General features: G+C 36.7%; 1 protein-coding gene across 8 annotated transcripts in view; it reads left to right on the top strand.

The window, feature by feature from the left end:
• Positions 1 to 18,855, top strand: part of rbm33a (RNA binding motif protein 33a) — a 54,671-nt gene extending 35,816 nt beyond the window's left edge. For 4 of the 8 annotated variants that reach the window (XM_087261626.1, XM_087261622.1, XM_087261625.1 and 1 more), the window contains exons 16-19: positions 3,390 to 3,554; positions 11,420 to 11,587; positions 15,393 to 15,481; positions 16,877 to 18,855. In XM_087261626.1, the coding sequence (XP_087117752.1) occupies positions 3,390 to 3,554; positions 11,420 to 11,587; positions 15,393 to 15,481; positions 16,877 to 16,925 (471 nt within the window). In that variant the 3' untranslated portion in view covers positions 16,926 to 18,855. Of the gene's footprint in view, positions 1 to 3,386; positions 3,555 to 11,419; positions 11,588 to 15,392; positions 15,482 to 16,876 lie in introns of all 8 variants that reach the window. The other 4 variants (XM_087261624.1, XM_087261620.1, XM_087261623.1 and 1 more) reach the window with 1 other exon arrangement.
• The last annotated feature ends 1,362 nt before the right edge of the window (positions 18,856 to 20,217 follow it).

Genomic DNA, 20,217 nt, shown 5'->3' with positions numbered 1-20,217 from the left:
TTACTTTAATCTGTACTATTGGAATGTGAAGAGAATTTCTACCAACACAACAAAAAATGTTTCTGAAGACTAGGCATGGGACGACAATTTTACTACAGGTTTACCGCAGTTTGGAAAAGTCAAGGTTTTAAAACCACCATTTCCTGTAATAACGTTTCTAAGGTATGTGTAAGATTTTTCTTTTAGTTTTTTAGGACAACAGTATCTTCAGCATAAAATATCAAAGATGCCGGTTTAACTTGTAATGAAATCATTGCTTTTGAAACAAATAAAGACAAAAGAAGCCAATTATTCATTTGAATTATTTAGCCTGACATGTTTACTGTTCCAAAGTATTATAAATCTTTCAAAAAATTAAATATATTATTTTCAATTTGGAAAAACGTTTTTAACGACATTTAAAAAGAATATATTTTAGAGCAGTAACCACAATACTGTGATACCGTGAAACCGTGATATTTTTATTCAAGGTTATCATGCCGTCAGAATCTTATACCGGCCCATGCCTATAGACAATCTCCTACTGCACTTTTAATAAATGAACCCTTCTTTTTAGATTATCATCAATGACAGACTGGAGCAGGTTTGTCATATTAAGCCATAATGCATGGATACAATTTAATAATCATAAGATTTGTCGCTGAACTTCTTACATTTACTCAAGACATGACATAAACTAAAATTTGATATATTTTTGTGTATTTGACCAAAAAGAAGTGATTTTTGAATCGTGCTGAGCAATTGTTTGTTTATCAGTCAGTGCAAATAATTTACTGAGATCTCTATTTTCTTTTTCAGGGTCATTGTCATGTTCATGAAACCTATTTATTTAACATAATATTCAACATTGTCAACAGATTGTCAATGATCACTAATTTTCTGAGATACAGAATTAGGGCGTAGTCACACTATGTACAGTTGCCTTGATGTGGGCCGAAGTATGCTTGTCCCCACTCCCGTTTCCCCCCACGGCCCGCACTCATATTACATTTGGGCCTGAGCACGCTTACATCATCGATGATGCGCTGTTCAGTAAGTGCTTTCGCTCAGCACAGTGGAGATTAGTTATATCGTTTAAGTCGTTTGATATGCAGTGACACGCTTTCAAATATTTCGCTAAACAGATCAGCCACTTTTGGTGCTCATAAACAAGCTTGCCTCTTCAATAATCTACGACAGTTTGCGTTCACTGAACAGCAAGAATGATTAATAAACGCATATAAAACAGTCCTTTAAGAGTCAATTCTCGTCTTCAATTTCGGGCTCAGGCGTGCTTTGCACTCACACTACAAGCGTACCACACCAAAGCTCAAGTGAACAGCGCTCTGGCACACCTCTTCCAACCGGGCCAGGGCCGGCCAAGTGAACTGCGCCTCAGCGCGATTTAAAGCACTCACACCTCTCAAACGATCTGGGGAACGGGCCTGGGTAGGTATTTAGTTCTCACCAATGACAAATTTGAGAAGAACAAAATCATTCATTAAATATATATAAAAAAAGCTCTTGAGATGATGTGTTATCTGTGGTCACAAGAAAGTATTGAGGTGATTGGAACCTTTGGGGGGGGGGTACTCACACTAGCTGCAGTTGGCTTGAACCGTGCCGAAGCACGATTGTCCCTCTCCCAAGTGACAGCCTGCACTCACACTAGATCTTTACCTTTCAAATCTGAGCATGCTTGCGTCATAGTTGATGCACTGTTCAGTTTAACAGTAAGAGAATTGCTCTTGCTCAGCACAGTGGAGATTGCTTTAGTTATATTGTTTTGTACTATTTTTAGTCATTTGGGATGCAGTGACTCTTTCAAATATTTTGCTGAATAGATCCACCACCTTTGGCGTACATGTTCACAAAGTCCTCATGCTGGACATATTAGAAGGTTTGATGAAGGTGGAGCTGATGTGTGGCGAGGGGTTAGTGTCTTTAATAAACTATGACAGTTCGTGTTCATTGAAAAGTAAGAATGATTAATAAATCCATATGAATTATCAATTTTAGTCTCCTAAAAGTCAAGTCTTGTCTTCAGTTTCGGGCTCAGGCATGCTTTGCACTCACACTACAAGCGTACCGCACCGCAGCCCAACTGCACTCTGGCACACCTCTTCCAACCTGGTCAGGGCCAGCCAACTGAACCGCACTGTGCCTGATTTGAAGCACTCACACTTGTCTGGGCATGGTTCAAATAGCATAGTGTGAGTGCACCATTAAACGATGATGAGAGCGTTTAAATTTTCAAGGCCTTCAACATCTGAAGACTGCCAGCCGCTGTCAGATAACACAAACACTTTGAAAGCTGAGGAAACAGTTCTCTTTATCCCCAGTCCATGACATTTATACTCAGAGGTGCGGTCACCAGTTTTCTGGAAGATGTTTAATAAACTCAGCTATATTTTATCCTGTAATTAGCATCCTGAAATCAGATCACATCACCTCTTGGAGTAGTGTTGTCTGTTGTTCTGCATTTCTGTTGGGCTGCAGAATTTATTGAAAAAATATTGTTATGGTGATAATAGTAAATGCAATATTTATTTCACAGAGAGTTTGTTTTGCACAATTTGACCAATCAAATGGTCCTTACTTTTTATTCACTTTTGTTCATTTTATGCGCGTATCTTTTTACCTAGCTCCCTAGGAGGTGCTGTTGTACTATTGGCTAGACCAAGCCCAAAGGTGGACCTAGAGCCTCAGAATAAATAAATACTAATGGCAGGAGTAGAGACAAATGGAAAATGACAACAGCAAATAAGAAACAGAACATCTGCAGATGTTTTCATTCATTCATAGTGTTTTAAAGTCTGATTGTTTTCAGCGTGAATTATTTAAATTGTATCAGACAATCGGTCCCACTTTATATTGTGGCCTTTATTACTATGTACTTATTGTGTTCATATAGTATTGAAAAGCACCAGAACTTTTCTTGAGGTAGGATATGGGTAAGGTTAGGGATAGGTCTGAAGTATGGGTAGGTTTTTTTAAAGGTAAGGTGTGGGTAAACAGTATATTTCTAAATGTAAAAACAGAAATTTATTTCAGATTTAATTTTAAGCATATTGTTTTTAAAATATTAGTACAATGTAAAAACATGTATGTACTTTAATGTGTTGTACTAAATGATTAATTTAAATATCAGTACATTGTAATTAAGGCTACTTAATGTAAAATGGGATCAAAAACTGTGTTTTTCCTGTTTATTAAAGTATGCTCATAACATTCTGTACATTAAAAAAAAATAATAAAAATAGGCACAATTCTTTAGGAAAAAAAGAATGCTCAACTTCAGTATCTCATATTTTGCCAGTTCTGTCCAGTTCAGACTGATGGTCTGATGTTTGTTAATCTGGGATTTTCTTTGTGTGGTTTGTAAGATGTGTCTTCTCTGTGTTCAGCAGGCAGATGCCAGTCCCAGCACTGCTCCCTCACAGCAACAGCAACCACCAATTGGTCGGCCTATCCCCCAACAGAGGCTTGGTCCCATCAGGAAAGTTACCATGGCAACTGGTGGTGTACAAAATCAACAACAGGCTGGCCGTGGCGTGACAAACCAAACGAACCGGGTATGACATTGAATCAGGATTACTCTCACAAGCCCTTAATTGGACAGGTGCACAATGCCATTTTGAAGAGATGACACTAAGCTCTGGTACTAATGGTGCTTTCAGGTTATGTCCAAATCAGTATATTTGATGCTTGGCATTTTTATAAGTTTAAATTTAAGCATCGTTACTAAATCTGATTATCATCAGATTATACAATCATAAGTTATAATTGTGAATTTTTGCTAGCCATTTTTTACTGTTTTTGAAAAGGACAACACTTGCCAGAAAGCCATTTAACAGGTTCATGGGGGCTTGGGTCAAATTTCCTTCTTATCTGCAAAGCTTCTGAAAAAACTTTGAGAGCACTGGCATCAGTGCCACTAGGTTTCTACAGATGGAGGCACCAGCACCTAATTTGATAGAACAGTCTCATAAATTTTCTTTTAGTAAATAAATACACTAATACAGTCATATAGTAGCTTGAGTTGGAATGCAAATTACATGTTTCTTTAGCAAAAATAGTACTATCTGTAGAAATTGCAACAGCCTTTCCTTATTTAGTCATAGACTATGATAGCCACAATTATGGCACCTCACCAAAACGTCAAATCTAACTTAACAAAAATACTGTTATAAATATTTACACTGCTACCTTAATCCGCAATATTATAAGTTACCATTAGTGTTTCTATAGTAGAACCATGATGAATGTTGGTGATTTGTGGATTTAAACACCTTCTATATTTTTGTATCGAAATGGTAGTCCTATTTTCCTATTCCTACTCTTCCTATGTTATAAAATGTCTTACTCTCTGGTGCTTCCCACACAGACTTTACTTGGGCAGACCGCTCGGGTATATTAACGACCGCCCAAGCATATTTTGCGGCACATTTTTTTCAACTATTATTATCATCCTTTTACACTTTTTTTTTTATCCGCTCAATGTAAACCAACATCTGCATTCTGCAAGCAATTAAGTAGTGGAAAATCTCTCTTTTACCCGTTTCTTAATGCTCATTCTGTGTGTGTGAGAACTCGTGTGCTCTGCAGACCCACAGAGACCCACACCTTTTTGCGTCCGGCTGAGGTTTCTAAATCTGCTAAAATGTTTGGGATATGATTTTACCTTCGTTTTCTAAGCTGTAGTTAATTTTATGCGCACAGTTACAATAGCCAGAGAGACATTAAATAAATCTTGAATCTAAACGACTTTACTAAACTTTGCTAAATAAATTACATCTAAATTGGCTGCAGATTATTTGTACACCATTAGAAATGGGTAATTTCTTTTCGGCTTTGTCCGTTCATTAATCAGCAGAATGAATTGCCAACTTATCCAGCATATGTTTTACGCTGCTGATGCCCTTTCAGCTGCAACCCATCAGTGAAAAACATCCATACACTCTCATTCTTACACATACACTACAGACAATTTAGCTTACCCAATTCACCTGTACCGCTTGTCTCTGGACTTGTGGGGAAAACTAGAGCACCCAGAGGAAATCCACGCCAACGTGGGGAGAACTTGCAAACGCCACACAGAAATGCTAAAGGCTGATTTATACTTCTCCGTCAAACGCCGGCGTTTGCTACGGCGCTGACACATAGCCCTTCGCCGTGGCCGTCGCCGTCACTGACGTGCACCTCTTAAAAAATGTAACTACACGTCGCAACGGCGTGTAGTGTAAGCTCTGTGATTGGTCAGCTTGGTAGTGCTGATGAGTCTGGGCGGGACCAAGAGCCGCGCGAATGGCGCGAGCGATTGTTTACAAGTGTGGAGTCCCGTGAAGGAGCTCCGGATGGAAAGTTTTGTTTTGTGTTTACCTCATAGTTAAAGTTGTTGCACGTCCGCCGGTTCCTGCCTCAAAATGAGCGAGTTTGAGCCACTTGTACATCCAGGAAGTGTTCAGGAAAAGCTAAAAAGCACCGAAGAAACTCGACACAGAGGAACAGTTACACCTTACTGCCAACTAGCGTTTCGGAAATGTTAATGCAGACCGACAGAGACAGCGCGCAGAAGTATAAATGCACAGCCACGCGCGTTGCATGCGCCGTGGGTTACGCCGGTCATCTGACGCAGAAGTATAAATCAGGCTTAACTGACCCAGTCGAGGCTTGAACCAGCGACCTTCTAGCTGTTAAGCAACAGTGCTAACCACTGCGCCATCGTGCTGCCCAACTCATTTCTATTATTTAAAGGGCCATGACACCCCCCTCTTTTGGTTAAAGTCTACTTCAGAATTTTTTCAAAAGATGCATGATTAATGGGCGTGGAGCTCCGCAAGCATCGGGCAGGAGTGGGCGTGGCCAGCAGGGGAGAAGGGGAGCGAATAACTACTGTTGTCAGTTAGCTCACAAAATGAGACACAAAGAGGAGACGCATGAGTTAATAGTTTACAAAGTTAAAATGCAAAGAAATGAACAGTGATTTAATGCCCTGCTACATTTGTTATTCTTAATTTCATATACAGACAACCACAATTTATATCATTATAAAGATAAGTGTGTTTATGTAAACACTATAAATGAGGACTTCTCCCTCAATCCCTGTATCCAGCAGACTCAGTGCAGCAGGTCTCCTGACCCGTCTATTTTAACCATTAACCCTGCTGGTAATCTGGAGGATTTAGGCAAACACAGCAGCACAGTGATGTGTCTGAATGTGAACGAACTCCTGATAAAAGACAGCGTCCGCTTTTCTCTAATTCTCGTGCTGCTCTCCCGACAAAAATGCTTGCATCACACACACAGCTTTGCTGTATGATCGGCCCTGACAAGATTGCGGGGGAAAACATGCAACAAACCCCGTGGATGATGGAAACAAACGCATATGAGCCTTCATGAAAGGCTAAATACTGTGCCGTGGTTTCCGTGTCTCTCAGCTCGGGCTTGACACTGGCAGGTCTCATGAATAATTAAGCAGCCGACTCTTCTCAAAGGATAAGAAAACTCCGCTATGAATAATAATGAGAAACCGACGTGTCATCATTGCACTTGCAGTTCTGCGCTACGTCGCCAATTTTGATCCCGCCCCAAAAATCATTTTAAACCCGGAAGCTGAAATTAGCTGACAAAATCACAAAATTATCCAGTTTTTCCCACAATTAAAGCTGACAGGTGCTAACATTGTCTTAACTGATGCTCAACACACACACATCTGTTAATATAAAAAAAAGTTCTCCGGGGTGTCCTGAACCTTTAAATAATCTACATTTTTGTAAGTATTATAACTTTTAGAGATTTTTATTCCTTTTTTGTAATTTATGTCTCTTTTGCTGGATATTTTATCATTTGTTGTCGATATATCACTTATTTTATACATCTGAAATGCTTTGGCAGTACTGTACAAAATGTGATGCCAATAAAGCAATCGAAACTTGAATGAGAGAGAGAGGGATTTGAGCAGATTTGACCTGTCAGTGGGTGCACATGGCTCCTAAATAGCACAAAAGAGAAAGAGTGGAGTTTTTATATTTATTTCAACAGTCTTTTTTTTTTTTTTACTTTAACCCATTGAAAAGAAAAAGTTAAAAAGAGATAATAAAAAGAGTTAAAAATCAAATTGTTTTTTTTTGTCACTTATAGTTTACCATTTATGTGATGTGGGTAAAAGGTATGTTTCAATCCAGCTACCACCACAAGTATATTTCAAACCTGTGGGAAACACTGCTCTCTGTAGAGTTTTGAGCGGTTGTGTAAACACAAGACATCTTTTACATTTACAGGATCTTCATTTTGTTGAATTTGCACTGAAAACCTTCCTGCCATTGTCGGAAAGTGAAAAAAGGCCTGAAATAGCCCATAATATTGACTGAAAATCACTTAAACGCAGATATGGTTATCATATTTATTCATTTATTTTATCTGCACTGTTGTTTATTTCTTCTAATCTTGTGTAGTGCTGTCCAGAATATACAATACACTCGGGCCGTTTGTTGAAGTTATCATTGGCTCTTTGTGGCTGTCATGAAGAGCTGCTGTAAGTGGCTCTCTCCTCGGCGCTTCAGCACTAGTAAAGACGGCAGGTTTGGTTTCTGCTATGGCTCAGCTGTGTCACCGCTTTTCCCAGGGGACCAGTAGCTGTTTTGGAAGAGAGCGGGAGCAGTAATGATATGGAACAGAGTGCCAGGTGCGATGATATTGACAGGCTGAAGCAGGAGAGATGAAGATCCCTTGGCCTTTTCCGCGCGCTGCCGTCTCTGTACAGTCGTCCGTTCTCAGGGGACAAATACAGTGCTAACGTGTGTCAGTCAGTCACAGCAGAGCGCCTTCCTGCACATCTGCCTGAGCGCTCATGTTGAGTCAGATATTCCAAACACTCGCTGCTGTTTACTGATATAACCGTGGCCTTGTAAATCACTCACTGACAACGGACCCAGGGTTTCGCTTGGAGCAAAAGTGAATTGTATGTTCAGTAAGTGGTGAGGGAGCAACTGGCTTATAGCACTAGGAATCCTCCAGCGTGGATGGCTGCTGCATTTAGTTGGGTCAAAAGCCAACCTGGGCCATTTGATGGCACGCGTCTGTTCGTAAAGATGGATGGCATGCCTGTGCATTGACATGTAATTTAAATACATTGATTATGCATTTTATTTTACATTTTATTATACACCAGCAGCTTAAAATACCAGCACATAATACATTTTTTAATAAGTAAATGTTTTATATTCCCTGCCATGAAAACACACTGGCATCAGTTACTCATCTTTGTAACTTTTCAAAATTTTTGTTCACCCCCGAAACACAAATGAAGATATTTTTTAAAGAAATCCAATACTATGACTCGTCAGTTTTCGTAGAGATTACATAAATAATACCAATTTTTATGAATTAGGTGACCAGGAGAAACATGTCAGAACACATGACAATTGTGATGGTATAGCAGAGTTTAACTGTAATGGAGTGAAAGTTTATCATTTGCGCAGGTTTTTAATGCCTGAAAGAGTAACATTTTTTTACATTTTTATGCATAATTAACTAATTAATAATAAATCTTTTATTTAATAAATCCTGACCAAATAGCAATTTTCAAGTAATCTAGTGACATTGTAAATACAGTATATTGCAATATTTGTTACAAAAAAACGAAATATTTTTTAAATATTTAAAAATATCAGATTTTTTTGATAGATCCTTAAATAGATCCTTAAATTGCAGCCCTGGGATGCAATTGTTTTATATGATAAAAATAGGGCTGTTGTAACATTTGTGTTTTGTCACAGTGTCGATGTTCACAATACCGAGTAATGAACTAACATCTCTACGGCTAGGTCAAGTAATTCATCCAGAAACAGCAACGTTGAATTCCAACATTAGATCGGTAAAAGTTCCTTTCATATGCTCATCTTGTCCAATAATTGTCTTATCCATCAATTCTTAGTGAGAAATATCCATAACTTCAATGAGAAAGACAATTTGTGGCATGGGCACGTTCAAATGCATGTGTCTCATTGTGAATGCGTGTGTGTCATGGCGGGTGTATCGCTTATGTGTTTGTTGTGGCAATGTGCTTTTTAATTTTAGTTCTTCTCTGCTCGGTGCCATGTTGTTTGTTTGTTTCTAGCGCAAATATGCTGAGAAACTACTGTAACTTAGAGGGGAGCAATGCATGAGCTTAAAAGAAAATTGATTTATCGCCCAGCCCTAGATGAACACATTTAATCTTATTTACAAATAAACATTGATCAATAAACAGTAGGGCTGCACAATATATCATTGATTTCACAAAGTGCACGTTTACAATAATCACATTGCAAGATAGGCAATGTTGACTCGGAATTAAAGTTGACCAAGAGCTACAGAATTAAATTTAATCACTATGGAATTCATACGATTTATGCAACAACAACAAAAAAGTTTTTCTTACTCAGAATTTTTGTCTTGTTTCTAGTCCAAATATCTACATTTTATAGTGAAAATAAGATTTTTTTTTACTTCCCCTACAGGCAGATACTTTTACTTGTTTTAAAGAAAACATTTTTACACCTCCTTCCAAATTTTACCATCCTCAACTCACTCGCACAGACACTATACATGCACACACATGGAGCAGACTTTATGCAATACACATCTAATTATATACATCTTGTATAAATCTCTCGTTCAGCCTCAGAACTGTTTTCGCTCTACTTTTTGTCATCTTACATTTACATATCGTATACGTCTCCCATTCTACCTCAGAATTGTTTACTCCACCTCACCCTACCCCCCTTTCATCCTTTATTTTGCACCACTATTTATTTATCATCTTACATTTACATACTATACCTTTTAAGTAGTTCACGTTCTACCACAGGACTGTTTACTCCACCTCACCCTAAATCCCCCCCCCCCCCCCCCCCCCCCCATTTTGCACTACTGTTTATCTTCTACAGTTATTTCTACTGTAAATGTTTGCACTGAAGAGTGAGCACTTAATCTCATCGCACTTGTATATAATGTACATAGTAGACGTGTACAGTGACTGTAATAGGCATTCTATTCTAAAAACTCTTAACTTTGGCGTATTTCTTCTAAAGTTAAAAACAAAACAATATATATACTAGATCTAAGAAATGTTTGATATTTGAGCTAAAAATAAGACTAAGCAAGGTAAGAAAAGCATTTTTTGCAGTGTGATTAATCAATTCTGTACTTGAAGACTGTTAGCATCAAATTGTGCTATTCAAAACGATCTTGTGAAACTGTATTCATATCCCAATATTTATCAATTCTTATCCCAATGTTTATCGCAGAAAAAAAAAATCACAGTATCAGATTTCTCCAATATCATGCAGCCCTAATGAACAGTGTTTACAGCTTCAGAGTATTACGTGCGTGTTATTTTAATGTACTGATTTTGAATAAATTGATAACAATAAAATAAAAGAGCATACTTCAATGATTGCTGAATGATAACAATGAAACAGTCAGACTGAAAACTGAAGCTTTGCCATCACAGGAATAAATTGTAATTCTAAACGTTTTTTTGTGTAAAAAGGAAAAAATCGGTTTTACAAGGTGAAACTTGAATGCCTTTAAAAAAAGTCTTTATTGCCTTACAAAATGAAAGGCTTTTCTTATACTGAAGCAATGTGTGTGCTTGACTGTAATGTTAGTGTTATCTGTCTTTGGTTTGTGCCCAGCGTAAAGCTTTGCTTTCAAGGCCAAAGAGCTCAGCTTCAGTCTCAACAGACCACAACATTTTCATTCAGCAGGTTTTGTCACATGGCCTCTAGCAAACTCCAGGCGTGACTTAATGATGGCCTCTTTCTGAAGTCTCTTCCCTCCAGTCGCTTCAGAGGCTTAATCAGTAAAGTGCTGAAGAGATTGCAGGACTGCTTCTCCTATCTCAGACAAAAAGCACTTCACCTTGATGTTGCAGCTGGCTTATTGGCCACATTTATGCATGTTTTTTTTTTTTTTTTTTTACCTGAATCACAAATAATGGTGAACACGAAACTTTGGGAAGTAAAGTATTTTTCTAATATTTTAGCGGTAAAATAAACCAAGAACACTGCAGAAATTACATTCACAGACTTTACCTTATTGAAACCATTTACAAATAGTGTGGTTAAACTATTGATGTTTAACAGTGCCTCTGAAAATATTAAAATTAACACCATTATGTTTATGAATTATTGAGGAATATGTTCGTTTTTAGGAGCAGTTACTGAATTGTGTTCGATCTGCTGAACTGCTGTAGAGTTGTAGAATAAAAATGGTTAAAGGATATGATAATGAATTAAACAACAAAGATTACGCAATCTAATAATCATCTCTTGTTCCCACATTACATAAAAGCAGTGGCTAGCTCTATGATGTGTCCTCTTACTTGTTTTTGTTAATTGTATCATAGTAGTTGTTAATAAATAGTTCTCTGCATCTTTATCGATCTCCACAGTTGGTAGTTCGAGGAAGAGGACGTGGCCGTGGAACGAATCGCTTGCTGACGCAACAGAACCCGAGAGCTCAAGATCATCAGCCCAGCACTGTCTGCATTGAGGGTTTATCAACCACCACAACCAATAAACAGCTCCTGAACCTGCTCAACTCCATTGGCCCTGTTGAGGTTAGGAAGCCTAAGCTTTGTTTTTCACTCATCAAAAATACATTTATATTTTTGGCTTGTTAATGATCAAGAATTTTAGTTGATTTTCCGTTCTGAAAATACACGCTTTTTTTTTTTCGCCAGGCAATGTCTGAATCAGCTGTGTATTGTGCAGGAGTGTTGCTGTTGATATTGTTATACTTATAATATTTAATAATATTGTGATATTTAAGATGTGTGAAGTCATACAGCTCTGGATAACTCAAAAGAGCAACCGCTAGTCTCTCCTCCATCTTCAAAAGTCTCTGTAGTCGTCTTGACAACACAAACACTGCAGGCATATCAATGGAAACCCCGCCTCTGCTGATTGGAAAATAAAAAAGACGCAAGTGACATAGCTGTTGACTTTTTTTCAACTGCGAGCACACAGCACACAACAGCAAAAAAATGCGAAACACAGCAGGCGGTTAAAATGTAAGGCGTGCAGGGCACATAAGCGACGCGCAAAACACTCATAGCCATAAGTAAACCATTCAAAGAATGTGCCTCTCAACGCAAAAAGCATGTTCTGTGTGATTGGCCCCTTAATGTGCTAAATTTGAATAGATTTCTGCATTAGCGAGTTTTATATACCAGTATAATTCATTGACTGGTCAATTGTTTTAATACAGTCTAAAAGTGCCCCAAAATCCTATTTGATTTAGCACAATTATCAAATTGTTAATACTGTTTTTTTAGAGCTGCACAATTAATCGTAAAAAGATCACAATCTCGATTCGACCCACTAGATGATTTTAATCCAGCATTTCTACGATTCTGTCAATCATATTTTCAAGTTCTGGAGAGAAGCAATGGTAGCCACACATGTCTTCACATTGTTTTACAAACGTTGTTCAGCAACGTGGACGCCTCCAAATGGTGTTGAAAGAGTCACATGCAAGATATTATTCACCCTAAAAATGTAATTACTGTCTTCATGTAATGATGCGTCAGCTGTTACCACAGAGAGAGCGGGCGCGGGCTCGCCTCTGAATGAAGTCTACTTTAGTGAACAGAACCTGCATAGACTGTGAATAACAGCTAATAAAGTTGTAAATAACATTCAGTTTGTGACAGAGTGATCATTTGGGAGCCGCGCGGGAAGTGAACTGCTCTTAGCAGTGAAAATGAAACTGAAAGCACACACAGTATTGCCAGACTGTTGTAGCTGACTGATTCCAGCTCAAAAAGTATCCAAAAACCGACGAAAAGCAAAAATACCATCCCAGTCTTCTGTATTCACGAAAATCACGTCAGTGACAGATTTTAAGCAGAAAATGACAGATTGTAAGCATGTCTCAAACACAATAATTCAACATCAGAATTATCATCAGCATTAATGACCAGGACAAATCTAAAGTCTGTTCAAGTCCACCATTCCAAGTCTATACAAAATTTAGTATTTTAACAGTACAGCTACACAAAGCCTATTGCTGTTTTACCACATGTTTGAGAATAACAACAATAATAGCCCACTCATATTAACCTTTATTTTACATCAACAGAATCGTGAGAAAATCAGGATCTTTATTTTAGGCACAAAAAAATCGCGATTCTCATTTTAGCCAGAATCGTGCAGCTCTACTGTTTTTAGATTTTGACAACCAAATTGAGCAGCTCTTTTCTTTTTTTTAATGTAAAGCTGGGTGACTATTCGAATGTGATTTCCAAGTGCATTTTGTTAGTACAGCTGGTTCTAGTAAATCTCCAGCACGTGCTCTCAGATGGAGCAGCATTTACTACAAAAAGTCATAGTTCACTGACAAGCTATGCAAAATCATGTTTAATCTGATTATAGTGAGATTGAGATGATCATTCTGTCAAAATTACATTGATGAAATGAATTAAGGCTGCATGAGAAAATGTGACATAAAAACGTGCTTTAGGTTTTCACTCCAAACCTGTTTCATAACTTCAGTCTAATGTTTGAAATAAATTTTTCTGCAGGATGATTTCATAGCCATGAGATTAGTAGTCATGCTGAATCAATGAATGCGGTAAAATCTTTGCTTTTATATTGCAATGCTATTCGTATTTACTGGATTACTGCTTTGTGCCTGTTTCTGCACGAGAGCACCCTCTGGCCTATGGAGGATATTTTGCGGAACCTTGCTTCCCTGACAAGATGTACGAGACAATCACGGCTTTGCACAAATGTCTTTGAGATTTTATTTTAATCACCCAGTCCTTTTACAAATGTTTTTATTTTTTTCACTATTCATTTAAATTATTCTGAGTATACTTTAACCATATTAATGATTTATATAATTCAGTCCAAAATTCAATATTCTTTATCTTTAATATATAAATTCTTTCAATAATAATACAATCTGCAGATTTTGTGATTTATTTTTTTTTCTTTCTGCTGTTTTTAATTAAATAATGTGTAGTCGGTTTCATGTTGTTCAACTCTCTGGCTTTTGAGAAGTGTGGCAAAATGTTAATTTTGGACTAGCGCAGAAGTTGTTGAACAGGGTGTCATAAATAACTGTCAGGTTCTTCTAAAATTCTTCCACTGTTCATGCAGGATGGTGTTTTCCCATCATTATTTGTTTCGGACCCTTTGCACACAGCTGACAGGACCACTGTTATACTGTCTTATAAATATAAGCAGCACAGCATAAGGATTAGGCAAAAGAAAGAAGGGCTTGAATTTAGACCTTCTTTTAAATACAACGATAAGAAGCTTGAGGATGGCTAATATACTAATCCATCAGGGAACTATATTGCTGTTTGCATAACAAAAGATCAGTTCTGATTTGACACTTGAGAAATGTAATTGACACTAAACATTTAACTATGTTTAGCGTTTGAACTGGTTGGATTGACAGCAGCACCACCTGCTGGTTAAACAGCATAAGACATCGTCATTCATTAATATATTTAAAGCTTTAGATTTTCTTGATCTAATGTGGAATTTTTTGGTGTGTTTTTGAACACTTTGTGTATATTTCAATATGCTAGGTGAAAACATTGAGCTTTACTGAGTGGAACATAGTGAAGAGAGCATTACAAGTGGAGTAGAAAATAACTGGTTAAAAAAATAAGTTTGTGGTTCAAATCCTGAGTTTAAAGGTATTAAAATGTTCGATTTCCATAGTTTTTATCAAATTTTTACCACTTTCTGTCTAAATACTACATTTTGATTGGTTTAAAAGTGTGCATTACCACCAATTCAGCAAATTTTTAAACTAATGTGCAATCAATGCACAGTTACAAACCCATGAGACAGTCATCCTCACATAGAAATATTGAGGATTAATATATTTGGACAACCAGTGCATTTGGCAAATATATTATTATTTCAACAATTTTTTTCAAAAGCATACAAATGTTAAACCTTATAGAAAATTTTAGGTGATTAATAAATTAATTTATTAATTTCCCTCACATTACCTTTACTTATTTTATTTTTTCACAAGACATTGACCCCAAAATAAACTTTATATCAGAGATGCCCAAAATAGGGCACGCAGGCCAAAATTGTCCTATGGTAACCTTTGATTTGGCCCACCGTCCCATCTGAGAAGAGAAGGAGAATGATGGAAATGGTTTAGTCATATCAATCTTTTGGGCATTTCAAACGAAAAAGTTTGGGCACCCCTGGTTTATAGGATGATCTTTTGAAAAATAGTACAATTGCGCCATCTGGCTGTTTGTGTTTGCGTTGCATTCCCGTATGATTTTTTTTTACCAAATTGTTGTTCCCAATCATACAGAGCAAACAAAGTAGAAATGTAGAAAATAAAATCTACAGCTATATGTCATTTGTGCTTTTCTTCTACAGAGGTTTAATATGTTGCCTGAGCAGCGGAAGGCCATCGCCAAGTTCGCAAACCCAGAACATGCAGTGAGTTTTCAGCACAGCTTCCACAGGTAAGATTGACTTCATCACACTGCACAAATATCGAGGGAGCTGTTGACTTTAAGATCCTTTTTATCTTAAATTTGTAAGTTCACAACAAGAATATACTACTGAAATGTCTTTTGTGAGTAAGATTATAAATAGAAACATATTTCTATTCATTCATATACATTTTTCAGCAGATCATGAAGGTAAAAATGAAGTTCTATGGGTGTGTTCACACTTGTCAGGTTTAGTTTGATTAAAACAAACCCTGGTGCTGCACTTTGTTAGTGCAGTTCATATTTTAAATGCTGCTATCCAAACCTGGTGTGCACTAAACAAACATATTGAGACCTCTAAAAAGTTTGTTTTTCACTTATTAACAAAAGATGATTAGAGTGAATTATGAACGCAAACGTTAAAACTAATCAGAAACAAGACATATATTGTTACAAGATGCAACACCAAAACAGAACTGAGTTCTCAAGCATACCTGACTTTTCTCATCCTATTCCCAATCCTGACCAGTAGATTTTTAATACAGGCATTGGAAACCTGTTTACTTGAAACAAATCTTTGTGTCTTGCAATTTTGACTCATTTACACATTTTTAAGCTCTATACAAGTTCTAAACCGATACTAATACTATCAGATGTACACACATACCATACCTCGTCCAATCCAGCATGGTTTGTTCAGTAAGTACTGGCACAATATGTATAGGTATGCCATTAATCTGGCATAACAGTGTGAACATTAAGTGAAACATATCTTAACTCATTTAATCCTACCTTGCCTTTTTTGTGTTTTTGGAAGCTTTTAAAGTTTTGTTGTCAGCTTTTTCAAACTTTAAATTAAAGTTTGATTGTTTTGAATATAATTATTCAATGTTATACAACCAGTTGACTTTACACACCTCCTGCTTGGACATCTAAAATAAATAAGAGGTTAGGGTTAGGTCCTAATTGTAAACATTAGTATTACAATTGATATATGCAATCAATTCAAAGTGAAGGGATGTAGTCAAATTTGGTGCCCCATACTCGGAATCTGTAGTCCAAAACTTATTACTAATTACAAAACTTATAATCTCAAATTACAAAAGAAAGTTTGATTAAATAGATCATGTATCTTGCTTTTTGTTCTGGATCAAACGAACCAAAAGAGCCAAAATGCAGGTGTGAACACAACAGAAAAAAGCCTATATAATACATTTAGGTGTTTTCTGTTGGTATTATTGATCAAATTGGACGAGTTGATGTGCCCAATAGTTTGCAAAAATGTTTGGCAAGTGAAACATGAAGCATTAGCATATCTTACCCATTAAAAACAAGCTCTATGGTGACTCTACCAACGGTCATGTTTTGTTGGAGATGCCTTTTGAATGCACGTGTCTCATTTCAATCACATGTTCCCTTAATCAGGCACATGATAGATTTGTCTCACATCGACGTTTCCATTATTGATGGCTGAGGAGAAAGTCAAGAAGAAAAGAGAAGTGAGCAAGAAGAACATGTCTTTTTCTGGAAGACAGACGCACAATCAAGAATCAAACGTTTTGGAAGCCATGCAGAAAAGCACTGTCGACAAACTCCAGTCATATGCATGAAAGAATCAAAGACAAAGAGCCCAACACTAGCTGTGTCCTGCTGGATATGGCACAGCATTACTTTACATTAGTACTTCAACTTTGGCATGAAGTCCTGCTCTTGTTTCAGTATCTTCATGTGTATATACATATATATGGAAATCGGTAATGATTGAAACCAGCAGTTGAAAAGAAAGTTAGGAAACCAAGACATTTTGATGGCACTTGATAATAGTTGCTCCCATCCTGTAGCTCTCCATATAGACTATTAGACACATTCTGTTATGAATTCTTGATTTCTTTTGGAGTTTTCCACAGTAATTGACTTGAGCAAAGGTGGTAAATGGGTTGTTTGGTCTCTGCATGCTGCAGTTGTTGTTTTTGTCACCTGCAGAGGGCAGCAGAAGACTTCTTATTTGAAGTCTTTGCGTTGAGCTTGTCGACCACAGTGTGGAAAGCACTGCTTTGTAGAGATGTTGAAGTGCTTTTATGGCGCTTCAGGGACCGGTTTGGGTTGTGCTGTTTTGGAAGCCACTGTGAGATTTTGAATTCTAGTTGTGTGTCTTTATTGGAAGTCAATGTAGATTGTCATTGTCTCTTTTTTTGGGCTATTGTACATGACTGTTCACCATTTTTAGTTTTTCATGGTCGCTTTCACCATTGTAAATGTATTGAAGCTGAGTTCTGGTCTGCAGAGCTGGTTTGTAGTTCATAATGCGTGTCTAAGGACAGCTGAAAAACAATTCAACAGTAAATGACTTTTATACTTTGGTTTTAAGTTTCGGTGTTGGAGTCTCATGTTTAGATTCTTTTAATTGTTGTTTGAGATGGCTTCCAAGAAAGTATAAAAATCAGGCAGAAATTCCCCTTCCTTTTTTAATATGTTTGGTTTTCTTTCCTCGTAGCACACATTGTGTAGAGAAGAGGATGGTTGAATCATGGCCCGTGCGATTTTATTATAGATTTTGATGCTGCTGTGTTTGTTGACATTGGTTGAATTTCGATCAACTTTAAGTTCGTTGTGAAGAGAGATCTGGATAAATGGTAGACCTTTGGCTTGGTTGATCATTTTTAAGTTAGTGAGATGGGAATGCAAGTGGCTTGTTGAGGTCAGTTGGAGATTGGTCAACACCTGCTGTTAGAGACCTTTCCTAATCCCTTCATCTATATTTCCTTATCCATCTTGTTTTCCTCATTAGTTGTAACACAGGGCTTTGAGTGTCAGAAGACAGATTTAGTTTTGAGCACTGCTATATGGGCTGATATCTCCAGTGAGCGTAATGCAATCTTGTGATGTCATGGCTTTTAATCATGGGTTATCGCTGTTATGATGTCATCGTCTTTATTATTTGTATTTTTTTGCTTCAAAGAATAGACCTTTGTCTGTTTCAGATACAGTAGTATAGTGGAGTCTTTTATGTTCGGGCCATTTCAGTGAATGAAATATAACATAAATATAGTTAACAACACAACCAGGTCTGTCGTTTCAAAGGGTTTGGGAGCAACTATTATCGGTGTCCATGTATATAATGAAAAAACTGTGTGAAACTGTCGAGTCTGTTGTTTTCTCATCTCGAAATCTTCCCATGTTTAAAAACTAGTATGTGACAGGTACATTTCTTTTCTCGGTTTGTTTTTATATATATATATAAATATCAATAGAACAAAGTATTCCTTGGTCGTTTTACATCAGTTTTGTTATTTGAGAACTTCGAGATTATTATTTGAGGAAATTTTAAAGATGAAAAATAAAAGATGGTCACATATATACCATGTAAATACGGGTATGTGAAGCCAACTGTCTATCACCATTAACTGTTGTCTGATGTTGATTTGTGTTTGAAGAGTCAGTCCTATTTAATCTGAACACAACATACACATATTTTTTGTCCATACACCTGAATGTTCATTTTTTCATGTTGCCAAATTTGAGGTAGAAGATTGTGTTTCAGAGTTGGGTAGATTTAAGCACCTGAGGTGTTGTTTTGTCCATTATGTTTTTCAAAGTTAACATGTTAACCGCGACCCTTCAGCATCCACTTGTTTAAAGATGCACTTGTAATTTGCTGATCTTCTGTTGTAGAGTGGTAGTTGGGCATGGTCGATCCCAGTTTGATCCCTCTTTGTCTATATGTGTATGTTTGTGTTAATAGTTTGCATTGTGAGTTTTCAGGAATTACAAAAATGCATAATAATGGGTAAGATTATGAACGTTAATTAACCTAAACGTAGATGCACTCCAATCTTTTTTTTTTGTTTACTTTTGAGTTAATGTTTTTTTTTTTAAGACCAATATTTTTGAAGTTGCAAATGCAAACATTTATTTTTTGGTTTGAAGGTATTTATTTATACTAGAAGAGTGAATCCTGTGGATTTAAAACGCGTAAAGCAGTCTGAGTGACTCATTTTAAATCTTATAAGACATATTTTAAATCAGTCTTATAACAGAAAAACTGATTCATATTGAATCTTTTAGTAACTTCATTGTAAGTGTTAAATAACTTTGAGGGGAAATGTCCCTTTCCCAGATGTAATCACACATGTGACATTTTTTTATGGACTTGACAAACAGTCTAGTCAAAATAACAGAGAATGCGTTCTATTCTGTTCTGTACTTGAGAGTAGGCTTGAGGTTTACTTTTTTATTTATTTATTTATTTATTTAATTTATTATTTCTGTCGATCACAAGTGGCTGGCACACTCTATGTGCATTTTATTTTCTTTCTTTTTGTTTTTTAGTACCAAAACCTTACTGTTTAATGCCGTTTATGCTGCGATTGGCCGGTATATAAAAATATTAGGATGGCCTATTGCTTTAATATTAATATTTAATATTATTTGATTACTTGCACTTTTTTATTAGGGTAATCAGCTTAGAATTTGTAACACTTTCAAATTCTGCTGCTTTAATTGTATAATGGTTTAGCAAGTTCTTACAGTTTAAGCATCACAAACTGTGCACTGTTTCCCCATTAGCAGCAGTCATTTTTACCTTCAAATTAAACCATTTTTTTCTCTTTTTCAGGACAGATCTTCAGGAGAACCGAAAGGAGGGTTTTTCATTAAAGAAATGCTCTTTTTTTATATTCTGAAATGCATTGGTTTTCAAAATTTCTATTTAGGGTAGTGTATATAAATCTCGGTATTATATACGCTCTATTAAAAGTTTGGTTTTA

Source organism: Danio rerio, chromosome 7 (assembly GCF_052040795.2).
Source record: "Danio rerio strain M-AB ecotype USA chromosome 7, GRCz13ab, whole genome shotgun sequence".
Taxonomy (NCBI): Eukaryota; Metazoa; Chordata; class Actinopteri; order Cypriniformes; family Danionidae; genus Danio; species Danio rerio.
This window is presented reverse-complemented; position numbering and strand designations above follow the sequence as displayed.